This window comes from Tubulanus polymorphus, chromosome 4 (genome assembly GCF_964204645.1).
Source record: "Tubulanus polymorphus chromosome 4, tnTubPoly1.2, whole genome shotgun sequence".
NCBI classification, from domain to species: Eukaryota; Metazoa; Nemertea; class Palaeonemertea; order Tubulaniformes; family Tubulanidae; genus Tubulanus; species Tubulanus polymorphus.
In genome coordinates this window covers 25,518,683-25,541,906 of record NC_134028.1, presented here as the reverse complement: position 1 = coordinate 25,541,906, position 23,224 = coordinate 25,518,683, and the positions used below count along the sequence as shown (strand labels likewise).

At 39.1% G+C, this 23,224-nt stretch overlaps 1 protein-coding gene across 1 annotated transcript in view; it reads left to right on the top strand.

Moving 5' to 3' along the window:
• Positions 1-22,145, top strand: part of LOC141903142 (WD repeat and FYVE domain-containing protein 3-like) — a 35,964-nt gene extending 13,819 nt beyond the window's left edge. The window contains exons 23-67 of the mRNA XM_074791123.1: positions 27-138; positions 391-581; positions 1,139-1,291; positions 1,586-1,659; positions 2,223-2,252; positions 2,722-2,880; positions 3,877-4,016; positions 4,094-4,193; positions 4,624-4,841; positions 5,089-5,273; positions 5,719-5,862; positions 5,980-6,015; positions 6,979-7,188; positions 7,912-7,975; positions 8,065-8,385; positions 8,481-8,552; positions 8,847-9,081; positions 9,538-9,721; positions 10,176-10,270; positions 10,726-10,831; positions 11,225-11,395; positions 11,833-11,965; positions 12,049-12,137; positions 12,215-12,380; positions 12,735-12,907; positions 13,017-13,165; positions 13,248-13,301; positions 13,430-13,576; positions 13,650-13,733; positions 13,835-13,889; positions 14,131-14,368; positions 14,879-14,985; positions 15,287-15,440; positions 15,649-15,740; positions 15,821-16,033; positions 16,463-16,610; positions 16,694-16,848; positions 17,385-17,477; positions 17,554-17,793; positions 18,191-18,313; positions 18,945-19,004; positions 19,079-19,757; positions 19,851-19,962; positions 20,232-20,429; positions 20,738-22,145. Coding sequence (XP_074647224.1) covers positions 27-138; positions 391-581; positions 1,139-1,291; positions 1,586-1,659; positions 2,223-2,252; positions 2,722-2,880; positions 3,877-4,016; positions 4,094-4,193; positions 4,624-4,841; positions 5,089-5,273; positions 5,719-5,862; positions 5,980-6,015; positions 6,979-7,188; positions 7,912-7,975; positions 8,065-8,385; positions 8,481-8,552; positions 8,847-9,081; positions 9,538-9,721; positions 10,176-10,270; positions 10,726-10,831; positions 11,225-11,395; positions 11,833-11,965; positions 12,049-12,137; positions 12,215-12,380; positions 12,735-12,907; positions 13,017-13,165; positions 13,248-13,301; positions 13,430-13,576; positions 13,650-13,733; positions 13,835-13,889; positions 14,131-14,368; positions 14,879-14,985; positions 15,287-15,440; positions 15,649-15,740; positions 15,821-16,033; positions 16,463-16,610; positions 16,694-16,848; positions 17,385-17,477; positions 17,554-17,793; positions 18,191-18,313; positions 18,945-19,004; positions 19,079-19,757; positions 19,851-19,962; positions 20,232-20,429; positions 20,738-20,876 — 6,801 coding nt within the window. The 3' untranslated portion in view covers positions 20,877-22,145. The remainder of the gene's footprint in view (positions 1-26; positions 139-390; positions 582-1,138; positions 1,292-1,585; positions 1,660-2,222; positions 2,253-2,721; positions 2,881-3,876; positions 4,017-4,093; positions 4,194-4,623; positions 4,842-5,088; positions 5,274-5,718; positions 5,863-5,979; positions 6,016-6,978; positions 7,189-7,911; positions 7,976-8,064; positions 8,386-8,480; positions 8,553-8,846; positions 9,082-9,537; positions 9,722-10,175; positions 10,271-10,725; positions 10,832-11,224; positions 11,396-11,832; positions 11,966-12,048; positions 12,138-12,214; positions 12,381-12,734; positions 12,908-13,016; positions 13,166-13,247; positions 13,302-13,429; positions 13,577-13,649; positions 13,734-13,834; positions 13,890-14,130; positions 14,369-14,878; positions 14,986-15,286; positions 15,441-15,648; positions 15,741-15,820; positions 16,034-16,462; positions 16,611-16,693; positions 16,849-17,384; positions 17,478-17,553; positions 17,794-18,190; positions 18,314-18,944; positions 19,005-19,078; positions 19,758-19,850; positions 19,963-20,231; positions 20,430-20,737) is intronic.
• Positions 22,146-23,224: the final 1,079 nt, after the last annotated feature.

Here is a 23,224-nt window from a genome sequence, read left to right as displayed (position 1 = left end):
GAAATATTCAACTTATCATCTTATAGTTATCGATGTCAGCACATGAAAATGCTACACCAATTCGTATACTGCATAACTCAGCTGCTCACCTGAGCGGCCCAGCCAGATCTCTTGGAGCGATACTTATGGGATATTTAGGTAAAGTCAGTGAATTTTGTAAAAAAAGCTTGAAAGCAGGAAAAAGTCAGGGAAATAGGTTGAGATTGCTAGATCATGTGTAAAATCAAACAGTTTCGGTCTGTGTCTTAGATATTTGACTGTGAAAATTGACTAGCAGATCAAATCGGGGAAAACAATGTACATGTCAAGGAATAGTCGCGGAAAAGCAAGTGAAATAAAAGTGACCACCTTGTATGAGTATTGTTAGCTAGTAGTTTGCTGTATTTGTAGGTGTTCGAACATTTTGTCCGAAGCCGGTAGCTCGTATGTTAGAGAATGTCGGCGGTACGTCTGCTCTGCTCGGATTGATCGCGATGGCGAACGACGTCGAAGGTTTATACGCGGCGGTTAAAGCTCTCGTCTGCGTCGTGCGTAACAATCGTTCGGCGATGAAGGAAATGGAACGAACTCGAGGATATCAGGTACGATTACGAGTACGAATTAATCTGCGATATGGACCCTTCATCCCCCCTGGGCAGTCTGGACTCTCTCCAACTCTAACTTTAATTTTGGATCTCGCGAGAACAACATGTTCATATAAGATCCGTACTTTTAATGTTTATCGTGAGACTGCGCATAATAATAGAAAAATACGTTTACAGGTTAATGTACATTACACAATGAGATAATATAAGATGTTTCAGTCCGTAACACTGTGATCGGCACTATTTACACGCATAGCAGTTCATCGAAATCTTTAGTTTCCGTATGATGGCTGAACCCTGTTGACTGCTCGCACAGTCTGCAGCCCCTTATTCATAACATTCATAACTTTTTCATCTTTCTTCCAATTCTTAATTGTCCACACTTCACATGTTCAGCGCTTCACTTGAGACATTATTAATTGAAAATGAACTACAAGTACCAGACATTAAACATTTTATTGACACACTTCACGCTGTAGAGTTTATCGAGTAGATCCGCGCTCACTGTAAACAGGAACGCAATTGATATGAATTGTCGTTTATTTTCCTCTCAGATGTTAGCCACGTTATTCAAGAAGAAACGACAATTAATGAACAGCCACATTCTACACTTGACGTTCTCACTGGTCGGGACGGTGGACAGCGGTCGCGAGAGTTCAATCATTCCAAACAGAACTGCATTTGAAGATCTGCTCTGTGATTTAGAGGTGCGTAGTTTCTAATTCGAGTCGGGGCCTCGTGTTGTAGCTGATAGTCTTATCTCGAGAAATTAAATCTTAGGCCTTGACGAACATCAATCCTGATATCATATTGAATTCATACGTGATATCTTATCTCTATTATTCTGAGCGTTTTTTGTGATTTATCTAAATCTCATCTTCAGAGAAACAGTAAACAATTTGAGTTTTAGGTAAATCTCGAATTTGTTAGAATGATAGATATAAATCTCTTCTACACTGATAATGCAGTATTCTATCCGTCAACAAATTGAATTGTTCTAGGTGTGGCACGAAGCACCGAACGACCTTCAACGTTCGTTGTACGAACATTTCTTCGAATTACTGACGGAATCGAGGTGAGTCGTCGTTGAATTCATTCCAATTCGGCGCGTCGCATGTTTCGATGTTGTTGTTCATCATCGTTTGAGAACGAGAAAAGCCGATAGCCGTTTTATTTGGGATGGACTGAGTTCGCGCGGTAGAGAATGTTAGTTCTAGTGAATGAGCATGAAAACGCTGCATGTTGGAAATTTTGTTGCGGGTTAATGATTGCCTCTTCAGTTTATTAATACCCGCAACTGTTGAACTGTGGTTGGCACATGTACTCAGGGTGGCCACTTGACGGGAAGCAGGAAAAGTCAGGGAATTTTCTTTTCTTTAAAACAGTCAGGGAATTTTGTAAAAAGCTAAAAATTTGGGATAAGTCAGGGAAATTTGTTGAGATTGCTGGATCGAGCAGTTTCCATCTATGTGTTACCTATTTGACTGTGTTAATCGATTGAATTCTTAGCAGATCAAGTCAGGGAAAACAACGTGTTTGTCTGGGAATAGTCAGGGGAAAAGCGAGTCAAATAAAAGTGGCCACCCCAGTGTTTTTCCCTGTAGCTTTGAAAGTATTTAAGTATTGTTTTGTTTTTAGTTCAATAGTAACCAAAGAAAAAGCCTTTGCGTAAGTTTTGTCTTAGCAGATACACGTACATAATAGCTGTACATTTAACCCGACATTCTTTTCGTTTTAAATGTTATAACCTGTTTTTGTGACAAAGTCTCCCTTTACGCTCTGCTTCTGAGATACAAACAGAAAAAACACACGGATTTTATTAGTAAATTTGCTAAGCGTGTAAGGGAGACACCGGATCAGGTTACTGTTTATTGTTATTCGTTCAAGTTTTTGTTTCACTATGTTACACTCCGAGACCGCTGAATAATTAATGCTTTAGAGCAATTCTCTACATTTTATTAACGATGTTTTGTATACTGTAAGCGCGCCGCGAGGAACAGACGAACACGCTTGCTTCAAAAACCGTACACAGCCTTAAACGCTTACTACACCGCACCACAAATCTAATCTTGTTACCATATATGAGCTGGCCTTATTCTCCCACTTGGAAAAGATTACGTGTTTTCTTTCGTTTTAGCGATCAACAAAGTAACCTACGTTTAATGCACGAAGTCGGTCTCGTCACGAAACTGTTACACATTCTTAAAGATGAGAAACTGTCTCACGTTACGACGCAGACGATAGCTAGCGTATTACATATACTACTACAGGGAGTACCGGAAAAACCATTGCTCAAGTAAGTCGTTAAATCACTCGTCGAATAGTTATTATACTTAGAATTATAATAATTATTATTTATTGAACTGAAAATCCATGGGCTGGTTCCTCAGTTGAGACTTAAGTCCAAAAATGGTCTTAAATTTTAAGACTGGTCTTAAGTTATTAGATTGGTTATAGAACTAACATGGTCTTAAATTGGTCTTCAGTCTAAGCCATGACTATGCAACTGGGCCCATATGAAATCTGCTCATTAGCTTAAATATGGTACATGATACTTAGAGAACAGAGAAAACTAAAACTAGTTTAATTAAGTAAAGCTTTGATGAACAAATTGGTTTTGAGATATGATTTGAAATCATCGATTGATGGACTAGATTTGATCAGAATTGGTTTAGTATTCCATACTATCGGGGTAGAGGACGAGAAGGCTCTATGTTTGGCTGAGACTAGATTAACACGGGGGTATGACTAGCAGGGATCGATTGTGGGATCTTAAAACTCTAGGGGATTTATATCGTGCGAGTGACTGGCTGTAAATAATGCATTGCGAGAACGTTGAGGAATGTTAGGATAAAGATTTTAAACTACGAACCTGTATTTATAATTTATTATAGTTATCAGTCTAATGATGATTTAAGATCATAGTTAACTAAGCAAGAATTAGCTTCACACTTAACCCTTTCAGTGCTGGCTAATTAATATCCTATAGTGCTGAAGATAATTTGAAAATTCTGAATAATTCCACCCTAGTGTGTTGAATAACGGGAATACCACTGTAGTGAGTCTACACCGCGGCGCAGTGTATCGTTAGTTACTATTATTTCACTATGTTTGACCGGTGCTGCCATCTTTCAAGAGAGATAATTAGTAATTACATCAATACACCGCAGTGCGGTGTACTAGCAAAATCCATCACTGATTTGTACACCGCACTGCGGTGTGAACACACTAAAAGGGTTAAGCGATCAGTTGAACCGCTGTATAGATGGACTCTCTGTTTGTATTATAACAGGTTCGGACAGTTTGTGGTGTCGACACTTCCGTCGTATTCATTCGGCGAGAAGAATTTGACGATCGACGAGGGAGCGACGATTCAAAATAACGGCGAATCAAACGGCTCCCCTGAAAAACAGGTTTCGGAAGATACTTTAGGTAACGTCTCGAACAACACAAACACCATCCGGAGATGTTTGATATTTCGTTACATTTATTAGTGATTGTTATTTCAGATGGAAGCGTCACGAGTCACTCAGTCGAATTAAGGAATATTTGTCTGAACATTTTCCTCAAGTTAGTTTACAACAGTAACAACAATACAGCAAATCAACAGTAAGTAATATCGCTACCTATTATCATCGTCAGTAGTGAAGGATCTGTGATAGGCTCATGACAGAGAGAGCCTGTAGTTATCATCGTCAGTAGTTAAGGATCTGTGATAGGCTCATGACAGAGAGAGCCTGTAGTTATCATTGTCAGTAGTGAAGGATCTGTGATAGGCTCACGTTAGTGATGAAATTATCTATAGTGAAAGTTATGTCTTTGATGATGTGTCTTTGCTCTCTTCCCAATTACTTCCCCACTTCCATCACTAGAACTACGAAAAGTTTAGTCCAGGTTCATGAAAATTTTAAACTAAATTTAGTTTAGTTGCCATTGATTCATGTTTTAAGTACAGCAATTAAAACTAAACCATTGTAGGCTTGAAATTTTTCTGTGAAACCTGACCCACTTGTCTGACGGATAGCGTTGTTATTTTCAGTGCGTGTGATGAAATCCAACGCGTGCTAGGTTTCGATTGGTTGATGTTATACATGCAAGGTCACCTGCATCAGAGTACAGTAGTGTTAGCGATGAGAGTTCTGGTTATAATGCTCAGTTCGAACGGAGCTATTCAGAAGTTTCGAGACGGAATACAAGCCGGGGGATGGCTGGCCGAGACTGACGCCGTTTTACAGCAAAGGATGGGTGTATTTTTGTGTACGTAATCCAGTATTTATTCCGCTTTGGTTCCCACAGTACCTGAAAATCGAGAAAAACTTTGAAATGATATTTTATGTTTTAGCAATATTACAATTTTGAAAAATCTTCTCCAATACCTGGGAAAAATTGAAAAATGGCCCTTGAAGTAAAACTTCAGAATTTTGAAATCATGTGACTGTGGGAATAATGATTCTCATTCCTACTCCCCTTAGATTCCAGACATAATCTTACAGATTCATTTCAGCTGGTGTCAACACATCGAATGCGAAGACTCAAAACCGTGAAATCAATCTAGAAGTTTGTCATATTCCGGGATTTACAGCGCTGCAGTGGTTACTGCCTAAACACGCCAACGTACCTGAATTGTATTTCTTACTAATGGCCTTACTACTCGGACAACCTGTTAAAGAATTACCCGACAATATACAGGTATGTGTAATAGATTTCTACAGACCTGGGGCCGCTTCCGAAGTCAGTGCTTAGACTTAAGATCATTCTGTTACCATCTTAATTCTATAACCAATCTCATTACTTATAGCTGGTCTTTAGTTTTACACTTACGGACTTAGCTCACGACTATGGAACCAGCCTTAGAACTTTCAATGGGCCTTCATTTTCAGGGGTAGACCCTGAAAATGGTTTCGCCATCCTTACCATTATGGAAAATGAATCAATGTCTTTGAAATTATTGTCATGTTTCATCGCTGAAAGGAATTGTTTATTTCTTCTCATTTGCTCCTTGCATCCCTGTAAATGTCAGATCGTCCCTGATGCAGATACTCACAGGTTGTGGCTAGCTCTACTCTATACACGTACAGTCTAGTCATTGCGAGTAGGAGAAACTGAATATTTTTTTTTTCTCTGGAAATTTCAGTTTGATCTGGATTCCGTTTGGACGTTCATATTCGGTGTACCTGCCAGTCAAACGATGTCATCAGCTCGCAAAGATGTCAAACCAGAAATCTGTCCCGAAGCCGCTCTCGTTATACTTGCCATGATTCGCGCTATGCTCAATCAGGTATTTAGCGTCTAAAACTCGGGAGAAGCTTCCTCTCATCCCGTCAGTCGATGGCTCAAATTCAGCCGCAAAATTTCAGTCTTTTTGAAATCGTTTTATAAATGTTTAATTTAATAGGAAACATACATTAAATCAAGTCTCATGCAGTCAGAGGTAACGAAATGATAATTTCAGCTTATTCTTAATTTCCCGAAGGAATTAACAAGATTCACGTTATATATATTCAAAGTAATTCGTCATCGAATTAACTTTCCGATCACTATTACAATCATATATATATCGGTTTGGGATATCTCTCTGTCAGTCTGTCATCTCGGCATGGGTAACGTCATAAACATCTTTCCGATCGGTGTTGGTCATAAACATTAGTAAAATTCAGTGAACATGTAAATTATGTTAACCTACCCACCCGCTGATTTGATAGTCGATTTACAATGCGGGTAAGTATCGATAGTTGAACCAGAAAATAGAAATCAACTGCTTAATAATTGCTTAACCGTTTCATTTCTGCTCACACAGATTTCAGAAAGTTATGAATTTTTCACATTTTAAGTGACACTAATCGACTTACTGTTCTGTTATTATATATCTGTAAAAGTCCTGTCGAGTACAATAGGTATATATTCTGAAAGTACGTAGCATGTGTCCAGATATTATCGTATCTCTAAACTTTACTCAAGCTATTATAGAAAATCAAACACTCAGAAAAGAAGATTGAAAATCCAAAAAGGTTTCTTCAATGAATGATTTTGTTGTTCCGATGTTTTGATATAGTCATCTTTACGAATACATGTACTGTATTCCTGTTGATGACTTAGAGGATAAAGTTGAAAATTTGAAAATAAATCATTAACGAGATGAAATTTATTTGGACTCGTTTTTCTTTTGTGACTGTGGGATTTTCTATAATGTGGTTACAATACAGACGTAGTGATTCATCAAGTTAAAATTGTCAAAAGTAGAAAGAAAACAATGTAAAATGTCTCTGATTTTCAACATGTATTTTGTGAGCTCAATGACTTGCTCGAGTTCGTGAAGGCAGGCATGAAATCTCGATTGTCCATTTACCAAGCCGATGGACCAGCTATTTATGCGACTATTGATTCGATTTTTCAGCAATGCAAAGTAGAAGATGAATATCTATGGTTGAATGAATATCCGGTAACGTTGATGCAGTTTCTACTGTTCCTCTATCACAATCAGCCGGACTTCGTGCCGCTGTGTATGAGCAGTGAATTCCTGTGCGGACTCGCCGCGACGCTATTCCCGTATAAACTGAATTCGGAGTCAAACAGCGAAATCGGATCGCCGATCGACGAATTCAAAGTAAGCCATTTATTTCGAAACCCTCAAACGAAAGCGTAAGCTCTAACTGTGATTTGATTGTGAGAATGGTTTGTCCATGAATCAATTAATATGATACGTAATCTTCATCCCCTTACTACAGTGGCTCAGTATCGGTGGTAGATTGTTGATATGAAGTGGCCACTTACCTGGATATCGGGGAGGGAACAGTCAGGGAAATTTATTGAGATTTGCTAGATTGCGCGTAAAATCAAACAGTTACCGTCTATGTGTGATCTATTTGACTGTATTAATTGATTGGATTCTTGACAGATCAAGTCAGGGAAAACAAAGTGCATGTCAGGGAAAAAGCGAGTCAAATAAAAGTGGCCACCCAGTAAAAGCATAAGCATGTGTGCATCCAGAAGACAAATATTCGTCGCGCTTGAAGATTTCTGCCTTCGCGAGAGACAGAAGAATTGGCGGAAACTTTCAAACGCGGCGATCGAAAAAAAAGTAGATAATTCCTCATCTGGAAGAGCACAATTGTTAATGGCCTAAGAATGATCTAACAAATTTTCTTGATGATAGAAGAAATTCCGCAATAGAATATTGTATAGTTAAATTTATTAAAATGAAACCACAACGTTTAATAGATTTTATCATATTAGATTCTATTGCGCGATTTCTTCATTCATCTGTTTATAAGGATAAGTGTCTAATTTGACTAATAGATTTTCATCATTCTCTTTGATGAAATTACAGCCGTTTACTGACTCAGATAACACCATTGTACTGTTGAAATCACCGGAAAAATCAGCTTCCACAAGTACGTCAATTCATAGCATCTTCTTATATGAATACCGCTATTTGCTTTTTCAAGAATGAGAATATCATGGGATTTATTTAATGTTTTAGCTTTAAGTAAACTACCGGCGCGGAAGTTTGTGATGGATTTTCTGCGCATGATAGTAGTCGACAGTCTGTCGCTACCCATATCTAGTAAAAGCCCTCCGGCTATCGACATCTTACTGGAAGCCTCTCCCGAACACGCAACCAGAAGCCAACAGAAAGAATTCCAGACAGAGATTATGAAGAGTTTAATGGATCATCTGTTGGCGGCAGACGCGCTGATGGGCGAACAGGCCGCGTTACCTATAGCCACCGGTGGCAGCTACGCGAACATGACTCAGAATATCTTCTATTTCACGAGTCGAGTTGTGGATAAAACATGGCAGGGTACGAATTATATTACTAGAAATTGTGAAACTGTCGGTTCCTGCCTGTACAATAATATCTAATTTGCTGTATCGATGTTGTTGTATGTTTAATAGGTGAATACACGAGAAATGCCGATGAGGTTTTCTACTTTATCAGTAAACTGATAGCGCAGGCTAAAAGAAGAGGTAACTTTATTTACAATGATGAAAATAATAATGTTGATGATAATGATCTTTATCTCGGTGTCAATTATCGATGCTGATATGATATATATTGTGAAAAAAAAGAAGATTTCACCGAAATTATGCTAAATTTTTTCTGTATTCTTTGGGGGATCGAAAGCTTCACTTCTTCAGCAGCCATGAATGTCACGTAACAATGAATGCAGCCACTTCATGATTCCTGTGTTCATTCTCTGCCCTATCACTAACTATTCACCGCAGCTCTCTACATTAAGTGACTGTCGTATTATTTTACAGCGTCTGGACTTTCATTGGATCCGATTTACAAATGTTTAAATCGTATAATACTGTATCAGTTGAGCCGACCGACGTACAACGTTTCCGAACAGATGAATATTCTCGACGCGTTGCATAAACTGACGAGTAATCGCAGTCTGGTGTTCGGACCGGGAAACTACGACCAGGATTTCATCGGTTGTTTGTGTTATTGTCTGCTGCAGTTAACCGAGGAACCTGGAATGAATACTTTATCGTTAGTATCCTTGTTTCATACATTCATTTAACATCGATTTAACTTTAAAGATCTCAACCAGTTAGAGACACAACCCACAGTTCATGATGCAACAATTTATTCTCACAGTTTCGATGTTTTGACTAAATTTCAGTCAAAACTTCGAAACTGTCGAATCAACGGCACTTTTCAAATATTTCTGGGGGTAAATGGCCCCGATCCTAACCCATACATTGGAGTAATCATTTAACTAATGATTACTCAAATGATTTCTCCAAGTCCATACTTATGCACATGAATATAGTTAATACTTAATGTTGCTGCCAGTTGAGGAAAGCAGTTTCTGACTATGAGGAAATTGCTTGTAAATGTGAAAAACTTGAGTAAAAGAGGTACAGCTTTCACTTACCGAAAGTGTTGCCTTATCACAATTACACCGTCAAAGTTCAAACCAATTTCGACTATTTGTTTATTCAGTAGTATGGACACTCCGACGCCGCGAGCTACTACGTGGCATGTAAGCAGCGACGCCGAACTGGAACGAGCCGCGGCCGAAGCCGCAAAAAAGAACTTCGAAGGCAATGCAAACAATGAGGGTTTATTGCTAATAGCGACTGCTGCTAAACGTGTATGGGAGGAATTATACGTCTGTAAGAAACCAGTAAGTTTTACTGAGATGCATGAAGATTTACTCAGGAGCGCAGTCAGGGTGGGGCTACTTACCTAGCAATTAGGGAAAAGTCAGAAAATTTTCTGTATAAAAGTCAGGTAGTTTTGTAAAAAAGCAGAAAATTGGGGAAAAGTTCGGGGAAAATTGTTGCTAGATTTTTGCTAAAATCAAACAGTTTCAGTCTGTCTTTACCTATTTGACTGTGTTTATTGATTGGATTCTTAGGGGATCAAGTCACGGAAAATGACGTGCATGTCAGGGAGTGGTCAGGGAAATAGCGAGTCAAATAAATGCAGCCACCCTGTTAGATTTGTTACCAGTCTAAGACCATCTTAGTTCTATAGCCAATGTAACAATTAAAGACTTGTCTGGAGTCATGTCTGTGCAACTATGGAATGATATTTTGAGTGATTGACTGAAGAACTGTTATAACATTTGCTTTAAGGCGATTGAAGAAATTTTGAAAGTTTCTCTGAATTTAAACGATGTGACGTCGTCATCTTCTTCACGTATCTCGACGCCTGATTTAAACGCCGCGCGGTGAGTACCACACGACCTTTAAAGCTCATTTCTTTCTATGTATCACATACCGACCGTGCCGGGAAACATTTTTCGGTACAGACTTTTTTCAACATCCAAAAATCCTCGCTATCTACAGCACTTGATTTCTCCCGAGATTTTTGTCAATAAAAAGGAAAGATGCTGTTTCGTTGACACACCCTTCTCATATAGTCGTTGCACGCTATATCTGTTTATATGTAACTCACACTAATGCTTCTAGTGTCAATCCTAACCTTACTGCATGGCTTTCTTTTATCTTCATTCGTTTAACAGGTTGGGCCTCCCTCCCGATTTAGATTGTTTCAGGTATGTTGATTCTTGATCCCCGGGGAAAAGGTGTCCTGTATGTATTTATATATATATATATATGTATATTCACAGTTGAGAATCGTGTTCTGATTCAATTCGTTTGATTCGTGATGATTCTATTGCAGATTGCTCATCAGCGAATCGGCGTCGCGTATTTGGGTGAATTTCCTCGAAGCGGAACGAAAAACGACGGTTTTAGGAGCGGAGAAAATTCAAAGCCAAATTCAGTCCGTAAGTTTTGCGGTTATGCGTTCTTCAGATTATTATCATTATTATAGTGTACTTTAGTTATTACCAGATCAAAGGCCATATTCTGATGTGCACTGTACATAAAATTCCAAAATTAAGTTGGATAATTGACCTAAAATATATCATACCATACATGCTGAATGATACATTCACAGACTTAAGGCAAATATTAACCGCTTTTATAAAATTAATTTTTTAAGGCAGGCATTAAGTTATAAAGGCTGTAAACCTGCTATCAAAACTCAGAGGATACTGTTCCTTTTTGTTCGGTACCCTTGTGGAGACTTTGACCCGATGACCTAATTTCTGTGACGTTTCATAGTAGCAGCAGATATGAACAGTGATTAGAACACGTATCGTTTTGGTTTATTGCAGAAACTGCAGAGGATGAGCAGCGGAATGTTACGACTCGCAAGTCGGAAAGCTCGTAAGGATATTCCGATGAAAGCGTCGCCGGCGTCTGTTCAGGATACAACTATGTGGATGTCTACTCATATATCAATAGTGAAAGAATTAGTCGACGCTCAATACAAGCAATATTTACAGGTTTGAAACATAACTGAACTATATCAGGGAAAACTCAGGGGATTTATTAATGGGCGGAAAGTGGCCATCACCCTGCTGACGGCCATGGTGGCAACACAGCATTTCACAATCTTGCCCCAACCCCAATGGTTCCCAGCAAGTCGGCTCAACTGTCAACACAGCATTTCACAATCTTGCCCCAACCCCAATGGTTCCCAGCAAGTCGGCTCAACTGTCAACACAGCATTTCACAATCTTGCCCCAACCCCAATGGTTCCCAGCAAGTCGGCTCAACTGTCAACACAGCATTTCACAATCTTGCCCCAACCCCAATGGTTCCCAGCAAGTCGGCCCAACTGTTTAATTCTTGGACCGCTCCAGGTTTTAGTATCACTTTGTATCACATTCAAGAGCATGTTTGAGCTGTTTCAGATCATTTAACCGATTGAATATTTCAGACACAACAGCACATGCAGCGATATTTATTAGACGAATGGTCGAATATCGAAACGGAGTTACTACGAGAGAGAGGGTTGTGGGGTCCACCGAAAAACTCTCGTTTAGATAAGTGGATGTCCGACCCAACCGAAGGTATTGTCCGACTGACTTTCATGATATTGAAACGATACACGTCCTGAACATTTCTCGTGAATCTATGATATTTTTTTATTCAGGCCCGTGTCGTATGAGAAAGAAGATGATGCATAACGACATGTTCTACTTACATTATCCATTCAGACCCGATATGGAAGATAGTTTTACGGTATGTTTCAGTCGTAACGCCAGTAATCCGTCTGTCGTGGATCAATCGCATGATGTATCTTTTTCTTCATCGTTTAGAACGCTAAATACAAGGTCGCGATGAGCTACGATAGTAAGGAATATTATCTAAGACATCGGTCGCGCAGTCTCGTCGGTGAAGAGTTAGAAATACCGAGTCATAGTCAGATACCTGAAATATCAGAGGTCGATTCCTTACAGAATTCAGAAGAAATCGAGAAGGAAGGTCAGACTTTTAATAAACCGTTCAGGATTCAGCCTAATACAGTGAAACCCGCTTAATTCTGTTCAGTTAAATCAGGATCTTGATCCAATCTGGATATTATTTATTGTCCATGTGTATGTAAAATATAATTATATGCAAATCATGATGTTTAATCTGGATTTCTCATTAACTTGATGAATTTCATTGGTCCTAAATGATCTGAATTGAAAGGGTTCTATTGTACGTAACTCATTCTTTTAGAATCATGTTCTGAGGCCTGTTTTGCCCAATAACGATGAGCTGCTTTAGGAGAAAACCTTCTCCATTTCAGTGACATGAATTTGAATGTTATTATTGATATTTTATCTTTTGCAGCGATGAATTTAATTCATCGTGAAAACAGCAACAAATCAGCGACAGACGACGAGGAGCCGGACGTCGATATCTCCGTGGATATAACATCCGAGCAGAACGCAGACGACTTGAAGGAAACTACGAATAAAACTGATAATCAAACAGTCCTGCGTCTACTCGACGATGGAGAAAAGGTTTGTCTCAGTATTTACCAGTAGTACTATCCCATTCCACAGACACGTGGGTCGGATTTCAATGAATTTCAATTTCATTTCATCGCTCGATTGTTTCGTATTTCTATAGATCAGTCATATGTACCGCTGTGCTCGTATACAAGGTTTAGACACGTGCGAAGGATTGCTGTTATTCGGACGCGAACATTTCTACATCATCGACGGATTCACGCTTCTGCAAACGAAAGAGATTATCGATATCGATAATATTCCGGAGGAGTAAGTATTTCGACCCTACGTGATAGAAAACGAAGAGTTAATTGTGTCAACATTTATTGAATTGTTTGTATTTATCTCATAGGTTACACGAACCAATCATTCCAATGACTGCGAAATCAGGACCACAAAAACGCATGTAAGTTCAGTGTTATATTTTAGAAAAAGCCAAGAAAATAGAGGATAGTGAAAGGTGGTAGTTAGAAATGAATTAGTTATTCAGCTCAATGATGCCCGACCATCATGTGTTACTGTTTGTGGTTTTAGGTGCAGTAAATTTGAATTTTCTGAGATTCGCGAGGTGCATAAACGTCGCTATCTGTTACAACCGCTCGGACTCGAGGTGTTCTCGGCAGACGGACGAAATTATCTGCTCGCGTTCCCGAGAAAAATACGTAACAAAGTCTACGCCAGGTAAATATTACATCGCTAAGCAACATGAGAATCATTACGATAATCGGGGTCCTGATGCGTACGCGTTTTGTAGGTTTCTTTCCGTGGCGACTGGTATCACCGATAATGCACAACAGTCCGTATCTGGACAGAGACAGAATGCTAAAGTTGAACCGGGGTGAGTCAGACGCTTCAAACATACAACATGCATGTTACATAATATCATGTCTTCTAATCTCACGTCAGAATGAAAGTACTAACTGAGGTTTTGATATTCAGGGCTGGTTTGATAAGTTCTCTGATTGGTGAGAAATCGGTTACTCAAAGATGGGAGGTAAGCAACGTACGGTTTTAGACGGGTTTTGATACTGATTCCAGAACTCTCTTGCTTTTGACCAGAATACGCTCTAACTATTCGGGAATATCTGTTAACCTGATGAAAGACCAGAAGAGATCTTTTAATCTGGAATAGCTATTCCTAAACCGAAATTTGTTCAATTGAAACCTACCTTGGTCTGTAGATTTGTGTAATAATTGAATGTCAGTAAATAATGATATGTGTTTGCTGTTTTCAGAGAGGAGAAATCAGTAATTTCCAATATCTGATGCATTTAAATACGCTAGCTGGACGGTCATACAATGACCTGATGCAGTATCCGGTGTTCCCGTGGATCGTCGCTGATTACAGCTCCGAGGAGCTCGATTTAAACAATCCCGCAACATTCCGTGATCTATCGAAACCGATGGGCGCTCAGACTCCCGACCGTCTTAAACAGTTTCAGAAACGATTTCGTGATTGGGATGATCCTCAAGGTATAGTTATATTGCTGATAGATATTTCACTGCCAGCGTGGTTATACAGCATTTCCCCCCAGTCACCACTACAGGTTATCTCTTGGTGGGCAGTAGAGCCATAGTAGAGACAGTCAGCCGCCATTGTTCAAAGTTAACCAGTGAGCGTTGACAAGGAAGCAGAGTTTATTCTCATTGCCAGCCATCCAACTCTGTATCTAACAGTGAATAAAGTAGAACCGGAACTATGAGTCTGGTTCAACCACTGGAATGGTCCTTGAACTCTCCCTTGATTGGGGAAAAAGAAACATTTGACTCACTTATTTATATAACCCTGGGTCCAGTTCCACAGCGCAGAGTTAAAATTTGACCCTGAGTTAACTCATTCAAAATGAACTAATTTTAACTCAGAGTTAACTCTAACTCACTACTGTGGAATGGGATCCTGTAGTTTGAGATAACTGGATAGTGGGCTGAGAATGTGATTACTGTAGATCCAGTTGACTGTAGTAGTTAGTGATCTATTTACAGGTGAAACTCCTCCTTATCATTACGGTACTCACTACTCATCGGCGATGATCGTTGCGTCATATCTAGTCAGAATGGAGCAATTTACTCAACATTTTCTACGGTTACAGGTCAGTATAAGTAACACACCGTGTTTAAAACACATGAAGCAAATTGTTAAATCCTCAATGAGAAAAATAAAACCTGAAATATTTCATTCCTTGATGAAAGTTTTTAGCCTGAAAAAAGGGAAAATCTGGAGTTTTTAATGAATTTCAATGGATTAATTCTTTCAATATATTTTCATTGTAGTTTTGACACTATTCATTCTGCCTCGAGCTCACTATATCTCTTTAACTATCATCTCTTTAATTTATTATTATTATGATTATTATTATTATGATTATTATTATTATTATTATTATTTATCAGGGTGGCCACTTTGATTTGGCCGATCGTATGTTTCACAGTATAAAAGAAGGATGGCTATCGGCGTCCAAACACAACATGGCCGACGTTAAAGAACTCATTCCGGAATTTTTCTACCTGCCCGAATTCTTGAAAAACGATAACAACTTCGACCTTGGTAAGTGAGGGCGGTTCCAGACAGGAGCACGTGGTCCTGTTGCAATTTTTACACGCTCTTTTGAAAATACAATGACAATATTTTTCATGACACTTGTCTTCCTACAACTAAGACAAAATCAGTTAAATGATTCCTCAAATTTCTCATATAATTTTAGTATTGGACCTCTTCTTTATCTCACTTTCCTCTCTCTCTTCCGAATTTCCAGGTGCTAAACAAAGTGGGGTGTTTTTAAATGATGTTATTTTACCACCGTGGGCGAAGAACGATCCACGCGAATTTATCCGAGCTCACAGAGAGGTAGGTAACGCTCGTATCGATGCCGGAGTCACGGAAGGGTTAACTTGATATTCGCACCGAAAATTGTTATGCGTTTTCAGGCCTTAGAATGTGATTACGTCAGCCTTCATCTTCACGAATGGATTGATCTGATATTCGGTTATAAACAGCAAGGACCGGCAGCCGTCGAGGCGACCAATCTGTTTCATCATCTGTTCTACGAGGGAAACGTCGATATCTACAACATCGACGATCCGTTGAGAAAGAACGCGATCATCGGTTTCATCAATAACTTCGGTCAAGTTCCCAAACAGGTAGGTCTAAGCAAACATACAAACCAGGGGCGGATCTAGGAAAATCGGAAGACCGGGGTCCAGAAGAAAAGAAAGGGTATTTTTGGGAAAAAAACAGCCAAGTCAAAGGCTTCTATCGGGGGCCACTTCAATGGGAAGGCAGGGGTCCGTACCCCAGAGACCACCCTCCTAAATCCACCCCTGTCGTTTAGTTCTGGAACCAGCCCCCTTTTACTAATACAGTCTCTCCTGTTACAAGTATGAATCAATGGATTAAGGAGAGATTGGACAATAATTTTGCTTGAGGAGCACATTTAAAATGTAGATAGGATACTGAGTACCTAAACTATATAGATACCGGTAACATTATCATTCATTATTTTATCTCCATTTAACCCCTGTACAGACTATGAATCGAGTATCGCAATGAATGTTGAATTCTGATTTCAGTTGTTTAAGAAACCTCATCCGCAAAAACGTCTGACTACTCCGCGGTCGGTGGAAGGCCCGTCGTACGGACCTCTCGTAAATTCAGCTGCTGATAAACTGTTTTTCCACAATCTCGATAATCTCACACCGACGATGCAGCCTATAAAAGGTTGGTAAAAATACGCCCACCGACTGAGAATCTTAAATCGTCCATAATTGATAGTAATTGTGACTATATTTAACTGATTACAGAACTGAAAGGTCCAGTCGGTCAGATTACGCACAATGATAGGAACGTGCTGGCAGTCGAACAGAATAAGGTTTTGATCCCTCCAATGTATAATAAATATCTGGCGTGGGGTTTCGCTGATCTGAGTATGAGAATCGGCGCTTACGACTCTGACAAGGTACGAATAATCAGTTGTAGTCATTTCCGCAGCATCGGTTAAGTTTAACTTAGAGTACAAATTAGTTCATCCAACGTTTTAACTTGATAGGGTATATAGAACTCTAGGGATCATTCATTTATTACGTACGCATGAATTTTTCAACCCCCTCTGTACGCAAAATCGGCCATTTTTTTCATATACATTAAGCATTACAGTACGCAATTGTACTGACCCCTCCCTTCTCCCTTGATGCGTACGTAATAAATGAATGACCCCCTATTGGATCCAGAGTATTCATATCGGATACATTTTCTTAGTTAGATGATTTTTAGGATTAAGTTTAAACGCTGAATAAACTACTAGCTCAAGGACATATATCATAATTTCATACAAATAAGTATTGCTGAAGATGATTGATGTCAGATAGATTTTCTTAGTAAGGTGAATGACTATTAGGATTAATTCAAAACGTTGAATGAACTACTAGTTCAAGGAAACTTTTTCAGACATCATTTTTCTTTCTCAGTGCCCAATTCTTTAATGTTATTTTCTAGGCTTTATTAGTGTTTGAAAATGTTGATAATGGTGAAATATTATGCGCAGTTTCGCCTAAAGATGGATTAGTGATCACAGGCGGCACGAGCACGGTAGGAAAACTTACGAAACATGAAATTATTGAGTTTTCGCGGATTGTTCTTAACGGATCTGTTCGTTTTTATCCAGGTCGTGAATGTCTGGAAAGTAGGTCAAGGTAAAGATAAACGTCAGTTGATTTTGAAACAGCCGCTGTACGGACACACGGAACCGGTGACTTGTCTTGCAGCGTCTGCCGCGTATAATATCATCGTCAGCGGATCTCGTGATCGTACGTGTATTATATGGGATATGAGTCGATTGATATTCGTGCGTCAGTTGTACGGACACGCGGCTCCGGTCGCTGCTATCTGTATTAATGAACTCACCGTAAGTAATGCGTTCTTATTCAGCCTGAATAGTCGAATAGTTAGTATGCCAAGAGATGGAGAATAGATTGTTAGATTGGAACCTACTATGTACAAATATGAAAAGATTGAAATCAGATTTGCATGTATTTGTCTAAAATTATCTGAAGAGTCAAAATCAAATATGAAAGACTCAACATTTCGGACTCTTTCAGCAGTCACAATTGTTTCGATATTTTTCTGTGACCAGTTGCTAAAAAGTAACCAACCTTTGAGCAACTGGTCACAGATTGTTAACTTAAACCAACATTCCATGTGTAGACATTATAACAATGTATCTGAACTAGTAGCGACTAGACTCTGTTGCGTTGCTCTGTCCCATGTTCACTTCCGGAGAGTTGATTGTTATTTGATTATAGGGAGATGTCGCGACGTGCGCCGGAACGTTTCTCTACATGTGGAACATAAACGGTGAAGAAATCGCTAATGTGAATACAGCGACTGCTAGAAATCAACAGATACTGTGTGTAGCTATGTCTCAGGTATGTTACTCTAAACTCCTCGCATTCCTCATAGTCTGATGATACAGTCAATTAATTCAGATCAGCTTTATCCTGTCAGTGCTGATACCCTGGGGCCGGTTGAGACTTAAGTCCAAAAATGGTCTTAAATTTTACGACTGGTCTTAAGTTGTTCGATTGGTTATAGAACTGAAATGGTCTTAAATTGGTCTTAAGTCTAAGCCATGACTATGGAACCGGCCCCAGAAGTGCTGGAGATAATTTGAAAATTTGAAGAAATTCCTCCCCCAATGTGTTGAATAATGGGCACACCGCTTTAGTGCGTCTACACCGTGGCGCGGTGTATCGTTAGTTACTATTTAACTATGTTTGACAGGCGCTGCCATCTTGAAATAGAGATAAAAATCAATTACTAATAACGTCAATATGCTGTACTAGCAAAGTCCTTCTCTGATTTATACGGCGCTACTGAATGGGTTTATCCAAATTTTTATCTAATTCTGATATTATTAGTGATCCACCTGATCATTAAACGTATGCAAAATATAATCCATATCTGTATTTCTCATAAACCGGATGAAATTCCTCAGATTGATCCGGATTGAGCCAGTTCTACTGCATTTGCTAAAACAGGATGATGTGTATTTTTCAGATGAATGAATGGGATACGAGTAACGTTATAATGACTGGAAGCAGTGATGGTGTAGTGAGGGTAGGTACGAAGTGATGAGAGGTTAATTCTCGTAAAAGATTATATTTAACAAATTGCATCTCTTCATTTGACAGATGTGGACGATCGAGTTCGTTCAGGTTCCCGATGAGTCTCAACAGAAACTGGATGAGAACTCGGAATCAGTCGAAGTGAAAATCGAGGAATCGACGAGCCAACCGCGGAGTATAGACGGCGCTAACGATACGTCGCAGCAAAACAATTATAAATCGGGAGATTATTTATCGGTCGACGAAACGGTCGATTTAGGATCGTCGACGGAAAGCGACAATCCGTTACTAGAGAATTTCCACGTCGACGACGACGATATTTCATACGCGGAAAATTTACACAAACTGCAAGCGAACGCTGACACGTTAACGCGTCGACACAGCCTGGCGTCGGAGCGTCGCATGTCGCAATCGATTCCCGTCGCCGATCTGCTGTGTTTAGACGAGGATCTACCGCCGGTCGTGCCGTTAGAAACGCGTCTGAACTCGTCGGTCGATACGGGCGTCGACGCTCTCGTCGTGTTCGAGGATAAACGGGACGCCGACGACGTGTTCGACGGAGCAGACGATACGACGTCTGCCGCGGCCGGGATCGTTTCTCCGCTGTCGCCGTCGACGGATTTTGTGATGGTTACGGAAAGCGACGTTGCGTCGGACGCGAGTAAAACGTCCGCCGATCAGACGACTAATAATTCAACCGTTCCTCCTCGGTTCGGTTCACGCCGATGGAACGAACTCAGAGAAGGTAATAATCTCAATCCTAATTACTTAAAACCATTTCATTGCTGACTGATTCATTTTTGAAAGTGCTGGAGATGATTTGAAATCGTGTTTTCAGGTTTTAAATGGCAGAGGCAGTTAATATTCCGCAGTAAACTAACTATGCACACGGCATACGAACGTTCTGATAATAGAGACCCAGCTGCTATTACTACTATCGCTGTTTCCAAGTAAGTATCCACCCGGGTCCTGAGTATTCTTATCAAGGGGCGGATCTTCGGTCTAATTTTGACCACCTCACCTATGAAAGGGGGCACTTTTCTGAAATAATTCAGCCTCAAACAGTCCAATGGGGGCCCATTTGCTTAACCGAACTTGAAATTTTGTCAACTTCAAAAGACCCTCACAAAAATTAATTTCAAAAAACTTATCAAACTGTCTCATTTTTTTCTGCCATATTTCCAATTTCCTTTGTCACGATTGTTCGTTTCACTTTCAGGGATCATAAAACTGTTTATGTCGGAGATGCTAAAGGTCGTGTGTACAGCTGGTCGGTCACTGATCAACCGGGAAGAGTTGTAGCCGATCACTGGGTTAAAGATGAGGGCGGCGACAGCTGTCTGTCGTGTGGCGTTAAGTTTACATTCGCCGAACGAAGACATCATTGCCGTAACTGTGGTCAACTGTTCTGTTCAAAGTAAGTTATCGTTTTACAGAAATCGGGAAAAAGTCAAGGTAGTTTATTTTCTTTTAAAAAGTCAGGGAATTTTGTAAAAAAGCTGAAAAATCAGGGGATTCGGGGAAATTTGTTGAGATTGCTAGATTGCTCATAAAAATTAATTGGATTCTTAGCAGATCAAGTCAGGGGAAAAAGCAAGTCAATTCAAATTGGCCACCCTGTTTTAGATTAAAAAGGCGGTTATTCAACAATGAAATCTCTGTGCCTTTGAGATGCTGAAAGTGAATTTCGAAGCGATCTGATTGATGAAAATGTCTTCGTTTCAGGTGCAGTCGATTCGAGACGGAAATTCGTCGGCTACGAATTTTGAAACCGGTTCGCGTTTGTCAGACCTGTTACAACCAACTGAGAGTGCAGCAAGCTCAAGAAAATAACCAATCGGCGAACAGCAGCGCGAAATGTTGATGAGATTGGAATGCGTAGGGGGGGCCAGCGTATAATAGTATTCATATTCACGATGGATAGAATCTTATATTGAATGTATATAGATATATTACTACTACTCAGAGAATTAATAGATTATTCTATGCACGGGTTTCGTAATCTGTGTCTGCGTGTGTCTGCGTGTGTCTACGTGTGTCTACGTGTGTCTACGTCTGTCTGCCTGTGTCTACGTCTGTCTGCGTGTGTCTACATCTGTCTGCGTGTGTCTACGTCTGTCTGCGTGTCTACGTCTGTCTGCGTGTGTCTACGTCTGTCTGCGTGTGTCTACGTCTGTCTGCGTGTGTCTACGTCTGTCTGCGTGTGTCTACGTCTGTCTGCGTGTGTCTACGTCTGTCTGCGTGTGTCTACGTCTGTCTGCGTGTGTTAGAATATCGGTAACTACTTCGGTAATATGTACTCTAGTCAAACAACATGTTTCAGAATCTGTTGAAAAGAAACTTTTCATTCGTTGCGTGAAGCGATTATGAAAAGCCTTTATTCGTTCAAATTGTAAAGTAACAAGTAAATATACCGTCTTCATTAACATTAGCGTTAGGTTAATTCGAACTTGGATTCCACTCTGAAATGGTAAATTCTTCCCAAAAACAACAAAATCTTCACCGGGGCAATCAAATCAATGGTTTTTTTTTTCGCAATTTTTGTGTTGTTTCTAGTTATTGTAAAGATGGAATTTTCTTGTTTTTTTTCTTATTAAGTATTCAAAGTAAATTGGTGCTTCATTTTAAATCGCAATCTATTGGGATTCGGTTGTGGTTTAGTTTAGACGATATATATTTTTTTCAAGATTTTTGTTAGTTAGTAAGTGGCAATTGAAGTTGTGATATGTTATGTTCTCAAACCGAAACTACCAGCAATCAGCTTCAATGTGAATACTAACTGTCGGTTATCAGCGATACTTGCACTAAAAACCATTGATGTTATATATCATATTCTATGTAGAATTAAAAGCTTTGTAGCAATAACTATGAATAAGCCTTGATGATAATAACGATAATATGCAGAATGATAATGTATGATAAAGGCTTCCTTAGGCTTTGCAATGTTTACGATATCAACAAATACTAGTCAAATAGATACGTAACTTAAAAGCCATTCGATGGATAGGCTTCGAAACACGCAATTTGAAGTGACGTCCTTGTCTCTCTTCAAAGTTTTCATTTTAGCTGTGATGACAATATTAAATACAAATATTAAAAATAAACGTATGTATAGAATATGTCTATATAGATTATGTACATATTATAGAAAATTATATATTATAAATATATATATATATATATGATATTGCATTATAAGTATTTGCATATGAATTGTGTATGATATATGATAATAGACTCAATGATGTGAATTATAGCGAGTAGATAATATATGTGTAACATCAAAATTACCATTAAAACGGAAAAACCTTTAGTGTATATATAATTAGATTGTGCCGATGTATATCGATGTACCACTAGCTTACAATTTACATTTATGTATTGTAACCGTAATACAATGTAGACTCGACCTTACTCGCTGTGGCTAGGCAAATACTTAGTAGAAATATTTGTAATTGTTCATCACAGGGAAATAGACTATGTTAAAAAAGTAAAAGTTTTCTCTGTAACGAGTTTAGGAACGGATTGCCGAACTGTATTATTTGTAAATATAATTAGGGTGATTAGTTTTAAGGAATATGCACGGGATATTCGCTAAAATGGTTGTATAATAATTATCATGTGTGTTGTTGGCTTCTTAGCTCGATGTTTGCACGAGAATGAGTAGAGATTTGTGTGAGTGACAAGCGTAGCTATATTATTACATTATTCCTGCCGGCTTCATTCTGTTTTCCCTAGATATTGAAATATATAATATGTGTTTACATGACGTATTGTGATATATGGAGACTATAGTTCACATGCAAGCATGATTTGTCTTCGGCAAAGTTTTCATGCCCAGTTTCGCGAAGCTAGATTATAGCAATCACCAGGAATAACTTTATTGGAATGTTTGTCGTGGGTAAATATTGATAATTCAGCTTTGTAGAACTGAAAACTCTGATAACTGTGTGAATTAACCGAGCACAAATGTAAAAAAGCTACTGATTGATGTAATGTTGATTGGTTTATAGTTTAAAGTAGTTGTGTATTTGGTCATTCGAATAGTGGCGGGCAGATTAATTAATGTGATGCTTTTAATGAGTATTTTTGAATTGTATTCGTTCAGGAAGTTCATTAGGAAACATACAGCACATGTGATCAACCACTAAGAATGATGACCGAATCACATAGTAGATTATTACGTGTACTAAACAAAGAATGCTTACATGA